The following is a 19,493-nucleotide window of genomic DNA, read 5'->3' on the forward strand; positions in this document are numbered from 1 at the left end:
TGGTTAAAAACCACAGCAAAATCAAGAGGTAACATGTCATTTAATTGGGCTATTTCAAAAAAATTATATCAAACTAGCTTCTGAAGTCAAACATTCATTTTACACCCTGATCTGGCCTCAAGACATGGCAAACACATCTGCCAACTAATGTGATAAAAATACATCACATAAAAATTGGATTCAAAAAACAAACTTACGTTCTTCTAAATTGACAACTAGTTTGAATACTATGTCCTGTAACTGTCTATCCAACCTAAAAAACAAAAGAGATTTTCATATTAATACATGTGAAAGAGAATCAGCTATATAAAAAAAATCTATAAGTTCAAAATAGACCTTCCCTAGGAAGTTTTTTTTATAATGACAGGTATACTTTAAAAATAGCAGCAACTAATCTCTATGGGACACACTGCAGGTTAGGAATAGGAGGAAGAACAAAAATCTTTTATGACCATTTAGGACTTGGTGTTGTAACCAAGGAGGAATACATTTATTAATAGATTCATGTATGTGGCCACTTCTTGAACCTGCCAGTAGAACTCTTCCTGATTGTTTAGTGGCATCTTAAAGGTTACAAATTCAAATTCAATCAACCTTTGGCCTTTCATGTACAAGTGACCCTGAAGTGTGACTTTAAAGGGGTACTCCACTTTCACACTTAACGATCACAATAGGCCACCCAGGTTACGTCCGCAAGAAAACCAGTCCACCCATCCACATAAAAATGCTGCCACCACCTATCAGTTCCAGCAGAGAGGATGAAATGGTTTCCAAGTACTCACAGGAACCCTAGCACACGGTCATTCAAGGTCTAACACAGCAAAGTGGTACTTTCTGTCTTTGAGGTTGTGAGCATATACAGAGCCAAGGACAAACATATTAATTTAAAGATTGAATATACAAGAGTTCAACGTTACACAAAAGAGAAAGGATGAAATAACTGAAATGCAAATAAGCAAAACAGTTAAAATAAAAAAGGGATGAAATAAAGACCTGTAAACTCATCAGACTGGTAAAAGATCCCCAGAGAACTGATGAAATCCCATACAGACCTGCAAGTTAGATTGCTTCTCCTGATTCTGACCAAGTGCGAGTGCCCAGAACGGATTTTTAAATGATCTCAGCAAAACCCCCTTTACCCTACCTTTAGTCATGTGACTGGAGGCTGACTAACTACATGCATACAGAGACGGTCCCATGGCCTGTTTCCCCATTTGTGCCATAACTCCTTGTCATTATCGCCGAGAAGGATAATTTGTCAATCATGATTTCAATCTGGTTTTTACCAACCCATCTACACCATACATGAATATTAAAGGAGTACTCTGGGATAGAAAGGGGGGGGGGGACGACATGTGGGCTGCTGCTTCGTGTGGTGGTCGTCACGCTACATTTAAAAAGAGAGTCGTGCGGGAGATTGTGGGTGGTCCAAAACGCTCTATGGGAGTGCTTCAGCTATACCCATAAAGATGTATTAAAAGTATTTTTGACTTTTTAATCACTTTTTAATTGATTTTTTGGGGGAACGTAATGTGACCAAAAGAGCAATTTTGGACTGTCACGCTCCCTCCCATAGGCTTGCATTGAGGGGGCAGAGCGTGATGTCACACGGGGCGGGGCCGTGAAGTTACAAAGCTCCGGCCATGTGATCACCAGTAATCAGACCCGGAGCGAACATGCTCCGGGGACTGACTGTAACGGGGTGCTGCGTGCAAGATCACAGTGGCGGGACCCCCCTGATCAGGCATCTTATTCCCTTTCCTTTGGATAGGGATAAGATGTCTTAGTGACAGAGTAGCCCTTTAACCCCTTAAGGACTCAGCCCATTTTGGCCTTAAGGACTCAGACAATTAAATTTTTACGTTTTCATTTTTTCCTCCTCGCCTTCTAAAAATCATAACTCTTTTATATTTTCATCCACAGACTAGTATGAGTGCTTGTTTTTTGCGCGACCAGTTGTCCTTTGTAATGACATCACTCATTATATCATAAAATGTATGGCGCAACCAAAAAACACTATTTTTGTGGGGAAATTAAAACGAAAAACGCAATTTTGCTAATTTTGGAAGGTTTTGTTTTCACGCCGTACAATTTCTGGTAAAAATGACATGTGTTCTTTATTCTGAGGGTCAATACGATTAAAATGATACCCATTATTACATACTTTTATATTATTGTTGCGCTTAAAAAAAAAATCACAAACTTTTTAACCAAATTAGTACGTTTATAATCCCTTTATTTTGATGACCTCTAACTTTTTATTTTTCCGTATAAGTGGCGGTATGGGGGCTCATTTTTTGCGCCATGATCTGTACTTTTTTTTTATACCACATTTGCATATAAAAAACTTTTAATACATTTTTTATAATTTTTTTAAAATAAAATGTATTAAAAAAGTAGGAATTTTGGACTTTTTTATTTTTTTTTCGTTCACGCCGTTCACCGTACGGGATCATTAACATTTTATTTTAATAGTTCGGACATTTACGCACGCGGCGATACCAAATATGTCTATAAAAAATGTTTTTTACGCTTTTGGGGGTAAAATAGGAAAAAACTGACGTTTTACTTTTTATTGGGGGAGGGGATTTTTCACTTTTTTTTTACTTTTACTTTTACATTTTTTTTTACACTTGAATAGTCCCCATAGGGGACTATTCATAGCAATACCATGATTGCTAATACTGATCTGTTCTATGTATAGGACATAGAACAGATCAGTATTATCGGTCATCTCCTGCTCTGGTCTGCTCGATCACAGACTAGAGCAGGAGACGCCGGGAGCCGCACGGAGGAAGGAGAGGGGACCTCCATGCGGCGTTATGAATGATCGGATCCCCGCAGCAGCGCTGCGGGCGATCCGATCGTTCATTTAAATCGCGAACTGCCGCAGATGCCGGGATCTGTATTGATCCCGGCACCTGAGGGGTTAATGGCGGACGCCCGCGAGATCGCGCGCGTCGGCCATTGCCGGCGGGTCCCTGGCTGCGATCAGCAGCCGGGATCAGCCGCGCATGACACGGGCATCGCTCCGATGCCCGCAGTTATGCTTAGGACGTAAATGTACGTCCTGGTGCGTTAAGTACCACCTCACCAGGACGTACATTTACGTCCTGCGTCCTTAAGGGGTTGATACTTATGCCCTATTTACTGAATAAGGAATAAGTGTCTAATTGCGTGAATTCTGGCCGCCAAGACCCCCGCAATCTCCAGAACAGGACCCCATGTAATCTGGGGGTCTGCACATGCTCCATACACTGGGAGCATCAGAGATACATGAGCGATGCAGACTCCACGGTTCCATACACAGGAGAGATGGGGCCCTATTCTGGAGATTGCAGGAGGTCTAAGCAATTGGGCTCCCTGTGATCACGCACCAGGGAATATGTTTTAAAGTACAGGAATACCACTTTATGAAGCAAAATCGTGTGGGCAGATTATTGTACGACATCGATTTTCACCATGGTGGCTTTCAAGTATAATATTCATAAAAGGAGCTCGGAAATCCTGCTCGGCGGTCCTGGATTGTTGCTGCACAGAAAGGGTAGGACTATAAATATTTATAAGCAAGCGCTGTTACAGGAACTGACGGTTGTAGGGGTGCACTTGGAAACTAATGTTTTCATATTCCTATTAATGAAGATATCACAAAAACGGTGAAGGGAGAAACATATGAAAGGTAGCATAATGATCAGCGCTATTTACACATAACAGCAGATAAGTGTTACCTACCCAGCGTATCTGTCTCTTATAGGTTATAATAGCATCTGTTTTAACGGGTACATCATGAATAAGCTCACAATGCGTCTGTTAAAAAGACTTCAACTTTAAATAAAATGGAGTCCAAAAATGGAGTCTGAACTGAGTGCTCATATGATTATTATAAAAAACTGCATTAATACTCACCTGATATTGTAAAGGGGCTGGGTTTGATGCACCACAACATTGCATTTAGGACATCGGTTACTGTAGTAGAAATGCCTCACTATACAGCTCTTACAAACTGTAATAGAAAAAAATAGACAACACAGTAAAGTTCAAAAGAATACCAAGTCTGTATACCGTAATATCATATAAATTAAAGGGGGCTATCCTATCCCCATTTCATTTGGAAATCCAATGCCCATGTGCCTTAGGTCCACTATGAGCCCCCCACCTGTAAGCCAGACCTAAAAGCCAGACATTACTCTGATGAACCTAACAGACAACAATGTATGAATCTGTATTATAGTACTTACATGTATGTAGACATTCGGTTATGGTGGTGGCATCAATGAAGTAACCCTTGCATATTGAGCACAGAATGTAGGGATTGAGGTCAGCAAGGGTAATCACATGCTGCAGGTAAGAAAATATAATAGTAGTACAGAACCTGGACATATCAACTATGACAGGTAAGAAAGACATCTACCTTACAGAAAAAGTAGAAGAACATGGTTGAACAACTGTTAAACTGGTTTGGGGAACTATGGTATTGCAAAAACCACACACATTTTGCTCCATACTTGTTCTTAAAGGGGTACTCCACTGGATAGCATTCAGAAAATTTAGTTCCAAACGCTGTGTGCACGCTGAAGGGGTCGGCTACACCCCCTTATAACATCACACCACGCCCCTCAATGCAAGCCTATGGGGGGGGGGGGGGGCATGGCGGCCACCACGCCCCCTCCCATAGACTTGCATTGAGGGTGTGTGGCATGACATTGCTGGGTTAGAATAAATGTTCGATGTAAAATTTTATCTTATGAACTATTGTTTTAGTTGGAATCAGCTATGTTCATCAAGGTCAGTCTATCCAGTGTCGTCTATGTTCATCAATGTCAGTCTATCCAGTGTCGTCTATGTTCATCAATGTCAGTCTATCCAGTATCGGCTATGTTCATCAATGTCAGTCTATCCAGTGTCGGCTATGTTCATCAATGTCAGTCTATCCAGTGTCCGCTATGTTCATCAATGTCAGTCTATCCAGTATCGGCTATGTTCATCAATGTCAGTCTATCCAGTGTCGTCTATGTTCATCAATGTCAGTCTATCCAGTGTCGGCTATGTTCATCAATGTCAGTCTATCCAGTATCGGCTATGTTCATCAATGTCAGTCTATCCAGTATCGGCTATGTTCATCAATGTCAGTCTATCCAGTATCGGCTATATTCATCAATGTCAGTCTATCCAGTATCGGCTATGTTCATCAATGTCAGTCTATCCAGTATCGGCTATATTCATCAATGTCAGTCTATCCAGTATCGGCTATATTCATCAATGTCAGTCTATCCAGTATCGGCTATGTTCATCAATGTCAGTCTATCCAGTATCGGCTATGTTCATCAATGTCAGTCTATCCAGTATCGGCTATGTTCATCAATGTCAGTCTATCCAGTATCGGCTATGTTCATCAATGTCAGTCTATCCAGTATCGGCTATGTTCATCAATGTCAGTCTATCCAGCTTGCTCTTCTGAGTGTTGCTGTGTAAGAGGGGGCGTGAAAGAGGAGTTACAAAAACTGTGATTATCTGTTGTGCGGAGTGAATCTGTGGAGTGGGTGCGACTGCCTATAGTCTACATTCATATTTTGGGGGGAGGAGGAGTAGATTGGGCACAGGTGTATAAATCTTAGCTTGGGACTCTTATTGAGAGCTTGCTCTTCTGAGTGTTGCTGTGTAAGAGGGGGCGTGAAAGAGGAGTTACAAAAACAGGAGTTTGAAAGCAGGAGGTTGAGATCGCTGTGAGTGTTAATTTCTGAACCCACAAGGTCTACAAAAAATTTTAAGTGTCATTTTGACTGTCTGTTTTTTCCTATACATTTGTGAAATCCCCATAACTAGATGGCCTCCATGTTGGAAAATGCAGTCCAATGTACATCCTGTTCAATGTATGCAATCCTTGAACAACAGTTTGAGGGTGCATATTGTTGTGCGAGATGTGTGCTAGTTGTCCGTTTGGAAGCCCAGATCCTGGATCTAGAGGGGCGACTGGCAACAATGAGAAGCATTAACAACATGGAGAGGAGTCTCGTGCTCACTGAGCAGGCACTCTCGGGAATAGAGGTGGGGGAGGACAGTGGGACGGAGTTGCAGGACAGTCAGGCAGTTAGCTGGGTTACAGTTAGAAAGAGGGGTAGGGGAAAAAGTGTCAGGGAGGCTAGTCCTGAACTGGCACACCCCAACAAGTTTGCCCGCTTGGCAGATGAGGGGGATGCCATTACAGAGCTAGCAGAACTGCAGCAGGATACCGCCTCTGACCGCCAGGGGGGTGTCTGCTCCAGTAAGGAGGGAGGGAGGAGTACAGGGCAGGCCAGACAGGTACTAGTGGTGGGGGACTCAATTATTAGGGGGACAGACAGGGCAATCTGTCACAAAGACCGGGATCGCCGAACAGTGTGTTGTCTGCCTGGCGCACGAGTTCGGCACATCGCGGATCGGGTTGACAGGTTGCTGGGCGGGGCTGGAGAGGACCCAGCAGTCATGGTGCATATTGGCACCAATGACAAAGTAAGAGGTAGGTGGAGTGTCCTTAAAAATGATTTCAGGGACTTAGGCCGCAAGCTTAAGGCAAGGACCTCCAAGGTAGTATTTTCTGAAATACTACCAGTACCACGAGCCACACCAGAGAGGCAGCGGGAGATCAGGGAGGTAAACAAGTGGCTCAGAAGCTGGTGTAGGAAGGAAGGGTTTGGGTTCATGGAGAACTGGGCTGACTTCGCTGTCGGTTACCGGCTCTACCGTAGGGACGGGCTGCACCTCAATGGGGAGGGTGCAGCTTTGCTTGGGGAGAAGATGGCTAGAAGGGTGGAGGAGTGTTTAAACTAGGGACTTGGGGGGAGGGAACCTACAGCAAAGAGGGGGAAGATAGTGTAGATAGAGAGGTGGGAATTATAAATGTACCTGGGGGTGGACCGGAGGGAGGGGTTAGAATAGTTAATAGGAATAGGCTTCATAGGAAAATAAAACTTACACCCTTGAATCCCATTAACCCCAATAACATAAAGGATGGAAATGTAAAGTGTATGTTCACAAATGCCAGAAGCCTAGCAAATAAAATGGGGGAGCTTGAGGCCTTGATACTGGAGGAACATATTGATATAGTTGGGGTCACTGAGACATGGCTGGACTCCTCGCATGACTGGGCTGTCAATCTGCAGGGGTTTACATTGTTTCGCAAGGATAGAATGAACAGAAAAGGTGGTGGAGTCTGTCTGTATGTAAGAAGTGGTATGAAAGTCAGTGTGAACGATGCCATAGTGTGTGATGATTTTGAGGAGGTGGAATCACTGTGGGTAGAATTACAAAAGGAGGGAAATACTGAAAAAATAATATTTGGGGTAATCTACAGACCCCCTAATATCACTGAAGAGATAGATGTTCGGCTTCATAAACAAATAGAGAGGGCCACCCGGGCAGGTACAGTGGTAATAATGGGAGATTTTAACTATCCAGATATAGATTGGGGTCCGGGGTTGGCTAAAACTACAAAGGGGCGACAATTCCTAAATTTATTGCAGGATAATTTTATGGGCCAGTTTGTGGAGGACCCAACAAGAAGTGATGCCTTGTTGGATCTGATCATTTCCAACAACGCAGAGCTGATTGGTAATGTAACTGTGCGGGAAAACCTTGGTAATAGCGACCACAATATAGTTACTTTTGACTTAAAATGTAGAAAACAAAGACAGGCGGGGAAGGCAAAAACATATAACTTTAAAAAGGCAAACTTCCCTGGGCTGAGGGCTGCACTACAGGACATAGACTGGGGGGAAGTGTTCTCAAATACTGATACAGAAGGTAAATGGGACATCTTTAAATCAACTCTAAATAACTATACAGCTAAATATATACCAAAGGGGAACAAATATAAACGATTAAAATTAAATCCTACATGGCTGACACATGATGTTAAAAGAGCAATAAACAACAAAAAAATTGCCTTCAAAAAATACAAATCTGATGGGTCAGCGATAACATTTAAACAGTACAAAGAGCTTAATAAAATCTGTAAAAATGTAATAAAAACAGCAAAAATTCAAAATGAGAGACAGGTGGCCAAAGAAAGCAAAACTAATCCTAAATATTTTTTTAGATATATAAATGCAAAAAAAAAAAAGGACAGAGCATGTAGGACCCCTTAATAATGATAATGGGGAGGTTGTCACAGGCGATCAAGAGAAGGCGGAGCTACTGAATGGGTTCTTTAGTTCTGTATATACTAGGGAAAAAGGAGCTGACATTGGCCAGGTCAGTGCTGGTAACACATCATATAATGTATTGAACTGGCTTAATGTAGAGATGGTACAAGGTAAGTTAAGTGATATAAATGTAAGCAAATCCCCAGGACCGGATGGACTACACCCAAGAGTTCTTAGAGAGGTAAGTTCAGTAATATCTGTACCCCTGTTCATGATATTTAGAGATTCTATGGTGTCTGGTATTGTGCCAAGGGACTGGCGCAAGGCGAATGTGGTGCCAATCTTCAAGAAGGGCTCTAGGTCTTCCCCAGGAAACTATAGACCGGTAAGTTTAACGTGCATTGTGGGTAAATTGTTTGAAGGACTTATAAGGGATTACATACAGGAATACATAGGGGATAATTGTATTATAAGTGATAGCCAGCATGGGTTTACTAAGGATAGAAGTTGTCAAACCAATCTAATTTGCTTTTATGAAGAGGTGAGTAGAAGCCTTGACAGAGGAATGGCTGTGGATATAGTGTTTCTGGATTTTGCCAAAGCATTTGATACTGTCCCTCACAGACGTCTGACAGGTAAGTTAAGGTCCTTGGGCTTGGAAACTTTAGTTTGTAACTGGATTGAACACTGGCTCATGGATCGTACCCAGAGAGTGGTGGTCAATGATTCGTACTCTGATTGGTCCCCGGTTATTAGTGGTGTACCCCAAGGTTCAGTACTGGGCCCGCTGTTGTTTAATTTATTTATCAATGATATAGAGGATGGTATTAACAGCTCTGTTTCTATCTTTGCAGATGACACCAAGCTTTGTAGCACGGTACAGTCTATAGAGGATGTGCATAAGTTACAGGATGACTTGGATAGACTAAGTGTCTGGGCATCCACTTGGCAAATGAGGTTCAATGTGGATAAATGTAAAGTTATGCATCTGGGTACTAATAACCTGCATGCATCGTATGTCTTAGGGGGGATTAAACTGGCAGAGTCACTGGTAGAGAAGGATCTGGGTGTACTTGTAGATCACAGACTACAGAATAGCATGCAATGTCAGGCTGCTGCTTCCAAAGCCGGCAGGATATTGTCATGTATAAAAAGAGGCATGGACTCAAGGGACAGGGACATAATACTCCCCCTTTATAAAGCATTGGTACGGCCTCACCTGGAATATGCTGTTCAGTTTTGGGCACCTGTCCATAAAAGGGACACTGCGGAGTTGGAAAGGGTGCAGAGACGCGCGACTAAACTAATATGGGGCATGGAACATCTTAGCTATGAGGAGCGATTAAAGGAGTTACAATTGTTTAGTCTTGAGAAGAGACGTTTAAGGGGGGATATGATAAACGTATATAAGTATATTAATGGCCCATACAAAAAATATGGAGAAAAACTGTTCCAGGTTAAACCCCCCCAAAGGACGAGGGGACACTCCCTCCGTCTGGAGAAGAAAAAGTTTAGTCTCAAGGGGCGACACGCCTTCTTTACCGTGAGGACTGTGAATTTATGGAACGGTCTACCTCAGGAACTGGTCACAGTAGGAACAATTAACAGCTTTAAAACAGGATTAGATACATTTATGGAACAAAATAACATTAATGCTTATGAAGAAATATAAAATCCCATCCCTTCCCCAATATCGCGCCACACCCCTACCCCTTAATTCCCTGGTTGAACTTGATGGACATATGTCTTTTTTCGACCGTACTAACTATGTAACTATGTAACTATGTAACTATGTATCCAGTGTCGGCTATGTTCATCAATGTCAGTCTATCCAGTATCGGCTATGTTCATCAATGTCAGTCTATCCAGTATCGGCTATGTTCATCAATGTCAGTCTATCCAGTATCGGCTATATTCATCAATGTCAGTCTATCCAGTATCGGCTATATTCATCAATGTCAGTCTATCCAGTATCGGCTATGTTCATCAATGTCAGTCTATCAAGTATCGGCTATGTTCATCAATGTCAGTCTATCCAGTATCGGCTATGTTCATCAATGTCAGTCTATCCAGTATCGGCTATGTTCATCAATGTCAGTCTATCCAGTATCGGCTATGTTCATCAATGTCAGTCTATCCAGTGTCGTCTATGTTCATCAATGTCAGTCTATCCAGTATCGGCTATGTTCATCAATGTCAGTCTATCCAGTATCGGCTATGTTCATCAATGTCAGTCTATCATAAACACTTTTGAGATAACTTTCTTTTATATACATATAATCACTTAAACAGCTTGAATGGGACACTCCTACAGAGCATCTTTTCTTCCAGAATGTGCAAAGTAGCTCTCCAGAAGCTGCAGACATTAGCTGGCTAGCAGAAAGACCTTTGTCGTAGGAAATCTGCTTTGTCAAAGACAGTCTGGCAGGGCTAATAATCCCCAATCTTGTTTTAGGCTAGCGACTGGCTCAGCAGGCAGTTCCTACAGGGACATCACAGGAACCAGCATTAAATAGTGTGGCTCACAGGCACATGAGAATGCGTTCTTCTCTTATTTTATAGCACCCTGGTTCACTTTTATATTATATTTTCTGGAAAACCTCCTTTGCTACCCCATAAAGGGGCATTCCGGGATTTTTCTCTTCAGCCTCTAAGCCCATGATGTCAAGTTATAATACTGTATAATATGCTTTAATTAGCTCCGAGGGCAACTTTGTCCTGTTTTAACACATGGGACCCGCACCTGGAAGTGCTGTAGCGCAAGTCTTTCTATTTTACTGTTGTCTCTGACCTTTCCCAGCATTCTATATGGCCAGAGACAATACACATGGCCTCCAGGGGACGTGGTTATACTGATGTGGGTCGGTAGAAAGTAACGTAATGGTAAAGTAATGCTATTCCCCCAACCACTGCAGCATAGCCAGGCCTCCTGGAGATTGTGTGATTTATTACTAGTCTATGGCGATAACAGGTCCTCAGAGTGTAAGGAGGTAAGTAGTCATGCATAGCATATACAAAAACAAAGTGCATAGCATCATTACTTACCTTCCCTAGCCATATAGTAAACAGAAGTGCACATAGCAGCGCTGTATACTATGCAGGAGCCTGGACTCCTATATCCATAATGAAAGAGTCCCTGCTCCTAGAAAGACTGAGCTGTGCCCACAGCTATACAGCTCATGCTGGGCAGGAGGTATACATTGTATATTGTATAGCATTAGTTAACTCCAGGGGGAAAGCATACAGTATACAGTCATCTATATGTGTGAACATGGCAAGAAAAAATACATCAGGAAATTATATGAAGTGTGAACTTAGCCTAAATATAATAACGTGCGCAAAAAAAAAGGAAGATTTATCAAAACCTGTGTTTACTTTACTCTGTAAATCAATACGATTAAAATGATACCCAATTTATATAAGTTTTGTTACATTTTACTACTATAGAAAAAAAAAATTATTACTTTTTGTAAGAAAACTGGTATGCTTAAAATTGTCCTCGTCTGACCCCTATAATATATTGCACTGATCCGTGTATAACACAGTTGTATAGAAGATATTCTCACTCTCAATTTTAGTAAGCACTGATGAAGCAGTGAGATAGTAATAAAACGTCACTTTTATTTCTCCATTTAAAAAAAAAAAAGTATTGAGGAAAAAATGTAGATTCACACAAAGCAATCATACTATGGTGAACAACAAAAAGTGTGCACAAAAGTGTGCCGGCACTTTTATCGTGTCTTAAAGACATTTTTTATTTTTTTTTGTGCACACTTTTTGTTGTTCACCATAGTATGATTGCTTTGTGTGGATCTATACATTTTTTCCTCAATACTTTTTTTTTTAAAATGGAGAAATAAAAGTGACGTTTTATTACTATCTCACTGCTTCATCAGTGCTTACTGACCCCTACAACTAATTTTTTTTGCCGTACACGGGGCTATAGGAGGACTCATTATTTGCACCAAAGTCTGTAGTTTTCATTAATATCATTTTTATTTAATAGGACATTTTATAAATAACTATTTTTTTATTAAATTAATTTTGCAAATACAAAAAGAAATAAAGAAAATTGAAAGCAAAAAAGTACGTAAATGCCCAATCATTCAAGCTAGGTTCACATGGCAGTCATCCCCATCCAGATCTTCTCCATTATTGCCTCCTAAATGGACCATTCTATTAACGGATGCAAACTGATGCAAAGGGATGCCATTAAGTGGCATTCTTTTGCATCAGTTTTCCATCCGTTAGTATCAGGCGCCTACAGACTTCCATAATGGCACAGACTCCTTTCCATGATGAGAGTAGTAGTTTCCTGGCTGCGGGAGTCTGCTGGGGAGGCTACATAAGTGTTTGTACTACTATCCCCATCATGGAACAGAGTTGGTTCCATGTTGGGGTAGTAGTAGAGGGGCTGAGGGATTGATCGCACCGGGTCTCACTTTTGAGACCCGATGCGATCAGAAGTTAATAACCAGGAGAGCAGCGGCATTCTCCGTTCCCCTGTGATGTATATAGGTTTACTTTCAGTTTCAAATACCCGGTCAGGAGCCCTGAATGGCCGGCACCAAATGGCCATACAGGGCTCCAGGCAGGGTTTTTAAAGTCAGTCACTGAGGATTATGTACTACACTGGCAGACAGCATTTTGCTGCGTTCCCCGGCTGCCCTGATGCGCTGTGAGGACCATACGTAATGAAACGCTGCAGGGGGGCATTATCTATAGCTAGTGCAGCGGGGGCCAGGCATATAGCGCTAAATGTCTGAAACCCCACTGTGCTAGACATTTATCTTGCCCCCGCTGCGCTAGCTAGGGATGTCCCGATACCGATCCTGGTATCGGGACATCCCATGTAAATGTCCCCGATACCTAATCAGATACCTGGTATCACGGAGGTGCGGTAAGCCGCCTGCACTCACCGCTCCCGAGCACGCATCATAGCCAGCATCTGCATTAACCCTTTAGACGCCACAATCAAAGTTGGTCCCGGCATCTAAAAGTCCTGAAGTTAACTGCTGGTTAGCTCAGGGATGCTGGTCGGGATCCCCGGAGAGTAATCGCGGTATCCCGATCGCTGTGAGGATGGCCGGAGGTCCCTTATCGTGCTCCGTGCGTCCGATCCTCGCTCCTTTATTATTGTAAAAATAATGTGAATTAACCCCCTTTTCAACAAAAAAAATATTGGAATCACTCCCCTTCTCAAAAAAGTAAAAAAGTTAAATAAAAAAAATATATATTTTTTTAAACATAAAAAAGCCCTTTTCTTATAACAAAAAAAAAACACCCCATTTTCAAGACAAGATATATAGTTAGCGCAGCGGGGGGCAGACATATAGCGCTATATGCATGGCCCCCCGCTGCGCTAGCTATACATATTGCCCCCCCTGCAGCACTTCAAAAACGGATATTATAAACCGGGTGCAAACTGATGACATTAAAGGTTCATCCGTTTGCCATAGACTTCAATGTTAGATTTATAATATCCGTTTCTAATCCGTTATTTTTGACGGGAGAAAAAATACTGCATGCAACGTCTTTTTCCCGTAAAAAACAAACAAAAGAAAAAACAGAACAGGAAGCAAACGGGTGATAAAGGATTGTAAAAAAATCCCAATTAGATCAATGGGATTATTTTACAGCCGTTTGCAACCCATTTAAAAATTATCAAACAGATTGATAACGGGCATTTATTAACGGGGGCAGACGTTAATGTGAACGAGCCCTTAGACATATTAAGAACTGTGAAGGTTATAAACAAATCCATTGCATCATGCATCGAGGGAAACCTTAGCACGGGTGGTGACATGGGATGACAAAACTATAGCACTAGAGAGCAAAGCAAGAAAATGGAACTATGTGAACTATGGAACTATAAATAAAACGCTAACCCTTTGGCAGTCCTCTCAGCTGATCTGGACACTGTGATTTCACTATGGGTGTCACAATCAGCTCTGCTGAGCTACTAGAAAAATACTTTTGGCATTTTAGACACCAGCACAAAATGTGTGACGTGAACTTTTTAAGAAATTTGCTGTTGTGCAGCTTGTATAAAGTAAAATGTAAAAGTGTATTAACAGTGCAGCTCACGGCGCTATGCTGTTTGCACAACTACTATTAACAGCAATGGGAGTTATCTAAAATGCACAAAACAGCCCACTTGGCTGTTTTTGGCTTTCCAGGCACTTCTGGTTACCACAAAGCAGGCCGGGGGCGACCCTTTATCTCGGGATAGGTTAGATCAGACATTTTGAACATGTCCTGTGGATATGACATACATGTCCAGATAGAAAGAACCCTTTAATCTGCTGCTAGGACAAAGGACCTCATATGTGAACATCCAAAATTCCTGAGAAAAAAATCTGGTGAGCCACATACACTCAAGACAGATGATCATCCCATTCATGGCTGATGTGTACGGTCAGCTTTAGTGCACTGGGAAATGTTGCTCACTGGTTGATGTCCACAGTCTCATTCCTATATGTTCTGACACTAAAATATCCCTCCAATGTTACCCTATCACACCATCTTCACATCAGGCATGAAGAGACGCAACTACATGCTGGGCGGTCGTGTTACTAAGCCAACTTTAAGACACCCAAGTATGTGCATAGGTGATAAAAGTTAAAATAGTGTCCAATACCATCCCCCCCCACCAGGCGATGAATGCCTTGTTTGGTAACTAGACAGCCCAGCACAAAGTCGGGTGTGGTAATTATACTGTAGGGCCACGTTACACACTATCTGTTCGTGTGCCATCTTCTCAGCTTCATACATGACCCAGACAACTTTTACACACTTGTTCTATTTTACCCTTCTTACTATTGTCACCTGACCAGGTCACTGTCACGTGACCACAAAATGAACACAATTTTAGCAAGCATGTGAAGTCACCACACCAAAGACCATGTGACCACTCTCACCTCGTTGCCCCCGTACTGCACTCCCTCGATCCCGCTACATCCAACATATTCCTCCCCAAACGAAGAGCAGATGATGTTGGTGGCCGTGAAGTTCAGAGAGGTCCCCGTACCCTCCTCTTCGTCCTCACACTTCACCGGTTTACCAAATTCCAGCGCCATTCCTGCCGTACTGCCAGCAAAAACTCCACAAACAGCAGTGCACTTTCTTCTTTACACAGATCTGCGCTGACTACAGTCGTGACCTGAAGCTTTCCATGTTTAGCGCCTTCTGAGGAAAGATCACAAGAACCATGTATTAGGATGGAACTGGGGTAATAATGTACCTGTACTGGTTGCACACTCTGCTATAGCTGGCGTCCTGCCAGCAACAGAGAATCGAGCTTTATTATTAAGGAGCAGGAATAACAGGACTGTATATGAGTAAGGATCTACTCACACAGATATTTAAAGCTGTGTTCAATCATTTCATTTACATCGAAATCTGCAGCTTCAAATATGTGCAGGATACAGAATGTGTGAATACACCCTAAAGGGTACGTTCACACAAGCAGATTTTCGCAGCGTATTTCGCTGCGGATCCACCACTTAAGGACCCTCTGTATTCTGCCTTCACATGTACCTGCTCATAGCGGCAATACGCCGCTATGTGCAGACACACTGAAGCGATGTGCGAGTCGCCGCGCATGCGCGGTGTACTCGCACACATTGCAGCCGCTCACCCTGCTCAATGAGCTAGGCCGAGAGCTGCCGCCATGTGCGAGTATACTGCGCATGGCGACTCGCACATCCCACTGTGGCTGCTCGTAGCGGAGTATTGCCGCTCCGAGCAGGCACATGTACAGGCAGAATACAGAGGGTCCTTCAGCAGCGGATCTGCAGCGTAAAATTCGCTGCAAATCCGCTCGTGTGAACATACCCTTAGAGTGCATTCACACGTGCGTATTTTTGCTGCAGATTTGCTGCCCATTGACTTCAATTGGTAGGAAAATCTGCTACAGCAAAAATACGCACATGTGAACGCACCCTAAGGGTACGTTCACATGAGCGGACCCACAGCATATTTTACGCTGTGGATCTGCTGCTGAAGGACCGCTGCATGGTGGCTTTACATGTGTCTGATCGGAGCGGCAATACACCGCTACGAGCAGACACACTGATGTGCGAGTCGCCATGCGCATGCACAGTACACTTGCACATCACGGCAGCTCTCGGCCTAGCTCATGGAGCAGTGGGAACGTCCACGATGTGTGTGAGTACCCCGCGCATGCGCAGCAACTCGCACATCGCTTCAGTGCAACAAAATACGCAGGTGTGAACACACCCTAAGGGCTCGTTCACACGATCTGATTTATTTGTGGGTTTCCCGCTGCGTGATTGAAAGGGGGTGGGTTCTCTGAGGACAGATTTTTGGCTTCAGAATTTCTGCTGTGGAAAATACGCTGCAAACCCTATTGACTTTATTAGGACTTGTGGCAAATTTTCTGCTGTGGAAATTCCACAGCGGGAAACCCGCAAATAAATCTGCTCGTGTGAACGAGCCCTAAGACTATGTGCAGAATTCTGCAGGAATATTCTGCTCCAGCAAATTCCCATTGATTTCAATAGGATTCTGCTTCACTGTTCACCTAGTGGAATTTCTGCACCAGATGTTTCTGCCACAGAAATTCAGATTCCCAAGAACATCTGACATGGAAATCTCCTGGTTCAAGCAAAAGCAAAAAACAAACAAACAAAAAAACAGACTTGAACTGTATATTCCTTTTTCGGATTTTGCTTGAAAATGCATTGCTGTCCATGAACCAGTGCATTTCCGAGTGGTCCTAGTGCCCATCAGATCTGGCGTGTTTTCCGAGCGGACATTCTACACATTTTATGCCATGTGAACATGGCCTAAGGCGTCCTCTGCATCTGCACGTCTGCACGGGGAGACTGTATGTGGCGCTCACAGGGGAGTATGGAGCGGGCTCGGGATTCCTGCCCGCTCCATACTCTGCGGCACCCGGCTGTTCTCAGTAGCCGGGGGCCGCCGCTAATAGCCAGCATGCGGCGATCGCCGCGGCTGGCTATTAACCCTTTAGATCGCTGCTGTCAAAGCTGACAGCGGCGTCTATAGGGAGATGTGAATGCTCCCTGGTGGGCTAGTGGGGTGGATCGCCCCCCCCGCAGCGCAATCGCGGGGGAAGATCCACTATGGAGGTAGCCGGAGGACTTACCTCTGCTTCCTCCTGTCCCGCTCTGTTATTGATAGATCCTGGCTGGACCAGGCTCTATCAATGGATCACAGAGCACACAGATTAATAGAGTTCAATAGAACTCTATTCATCTGTCTGAGGAATCTAATGATTCCTCCTATAAGTCTAATAAAGTGTAAAAAAAAATAAAAAAGTTTTAATAAAAGTTTGAAAGACACATTAACCCAGTGGTCTTCAAACTGTTCCCCTCCAGATGTTACAAAACTACAATTCCCAGCATGCCAGGACAGCCGTTGGCTGTCCGGGCATGCTGGGAGTTGTAGTTTTGCAACATCTGGAGGGCCACAGTTTGAAGACCGCTGCATTAACCCCTTCCATGTTAAAAGTTCAAATCACCCCCTTTTCCTATACAAAAACATGCAAACATAATAAAAATAAACATGTTTGGTATCGCTTTGTGCGTAACCTATTAAAATATAACATTATGTATCCCGTACGGTAAATGTAAAAAAAATACCAAACCACAGATTTGCAATTTTTATAATATCCCAGAAAAAAAAGTTAAAAAGCGATTAAAAAGTCAGATCAATACCAAAATGGTACCGATACAAAAAACAGATTATGGCGCAAAAAATGAGCCCTCATACAGCCTGGTATGCGGAAAAAAAATAAAGCTACAGGGGTTAAAAAATTAGAAAAAGTTCAGAATTAGTAAAACATGATGTAAACGATACAAATCTGGTATCGCTGTAATCAGGCGCCTAAAGTATAAAACTAACATGTTACCTCAACCACAAGGTAAATGGCGCAGAAAAGAAAACCACCAAATCTGCAAAATTATCTTTTACTATTTCAATTTCACTTCCCCAAATATATATATATAGATATATATATGTTCAGAGAATATGTTATTGAAAAATTAAAAGGTGTCCTTATAGTAGGTATTTATGGCTATTATAGGGCGAGGAGGAAAAAATTAGAGCGTAAAAGCGAAAATTGTCCCGGACAAGTGGACCGTCATGGGGGACAAGTAGATTTTGCTCCATTTTAGTCCCGTGGACAAGTAGTTTTTTATAACATTTCCACACCCCTGGTGTACATGGCGTAATTTTAGTGGAATGACTGTGCAAACACCGCTCCGAAAAGTTCATAGACGGCAGTGCATTTCTGAACGGATTCTGCAGAAAGAACTGACGGTGTCAATTCTCTCTGCAGAGGTCAGAATCTGAATTTCCGCCAGATGTGCAGACTAATTCTGGAAGGAATTTCCCCAGTGGATCTACGCCGTTCAAATTGGGTTTTTATTTTGCATGGAATTTGGCACCAATATAAAGCTTCGGAAATCAGATTAGCAGTGGAAATTGCTAACAGAAAGTTTGCTGTGTAAACCAGTGTTTCCAAACCAGGGTGCCTCCAGCTGTTGCAAAACTACAACTCCCGGCATGCCCGGACAGCCAAAGTCGAAGTCGGGGGCAGGCTGGGAGTTGTAGTTTTGCAACAGCTGGAGGCACACTGGTTGGGAAACACCTGAGTAAACGGAGGAGCAGCCACCATTGAAAGAAAGGATCTGCGCTAATTGTTCATGTGGAAACTTAAAGCAGAATTCACACCAGCGTTTGATTTGAAGGATAAAAAAAAAAAAAAAAAAAAAAAAAATTCCCATAAAACCCACATGGCAACATTGTATACAGTTTACATGTCATTTATACAGCACAATAAATGACGTCAGAGAAAAAACAAAAAACACTGCCCAACAGTTTTCAAGTTAAAATGTAAAAGTTAAATCTAAAAACTCATAATTACAAAATTATAAAAAATAAAATACAAGTCTTCCCCACAAAAAAACAAAAAACAAACCTACAGCCTCTTATAGATCTTGTAATGCAGTCTTTCCCAACCAGTGTGCCTCCAGCTGTTGCAAAACTACAATTCCCAGCATGCCCGGACAGCCTTCGGCTGTCCGGGCATGCTGGGAATTGTAGTTTTGCAACAGCTGGAGGCACACTGGTTGGGAAAGACGAAAATAAAATAACTATAGATACAAACACACCGTCACCAACAACTGCTGCGTCAGGAAGGGGTTAACTGAAAGGTCTGTCAAAAGTCTAGAAGCGATAAACCGCAACATGTGCATCTAGTTCTAGATTCAAAACCGCGTCACGTGACCTGGAGCACTGATACGGTTTGCATATAGCCGGTTCCCGCCAGTAGCGCCCGTATGTTTCCGTCCACACCGTAGAGCTTACACCCCCCGCCGCCCG

The 19,493-nt window shown here is 42.8% G+C and overlaps 1 protein-coding gene across 8 annotated transcripts in view; it reads right to left on the minus strand.

Annotated features, from left to right (window-relative positions):
- Positions 1–19,493, minus strand: part of PCGF6 (polycomb group ring finger 6) — a 49,421-nt gene that overhangs the window by 29,221 nt on the left and 707 nt on the right. For 4 of the 8 annotated variants that reach the window (XM_056529670.1, XM_056529669.1, XM_056529668.1 and 1 more), the window contains exons 2-5: positions 15,041–15,308; positions 4,239–4,338; positions 3,907–4,003; positions 198–253 (exon numbers count right to left, since the gene is read on the minus strand). In XM_056529670.1, coding sequence (XP_056385645.1) covers positions 198–253; positions 3,907–4,003; positions 4,239–4,338; positions 15,041–15,199 — 412 coding nt within the window. In that variant the 5' untranslated portion in view covers positions 15,200–15,308. Of the gene's footprint in view, positions 1–197; positions 254–3,906; positions 4,004–4,238; positions 4,339–15,040; positions 15,309–19,282; positions 19,488–19,493 lie in introns of those variants that run through there. The other 4 variants (XR_008846163.1, XM_056529667.1, XM_056529672.1 and 1 more) reach the window with 3 other exon arrangements.

The sequence above is a fragment of the Hyla sarda genome, chromosome 7 (assembly GCF_029499605.1).
Source record: "Hyla sarda isolate aHylSar1 chromosome 7, aHylSar1.hap1, whole genome shotgun sequence".
Taxonomy (NCBI): Eukaryota; Metazoa; Chordata; class Amphibia; order Anura; family Hylidae; genus Hyla; species Hyla sarda.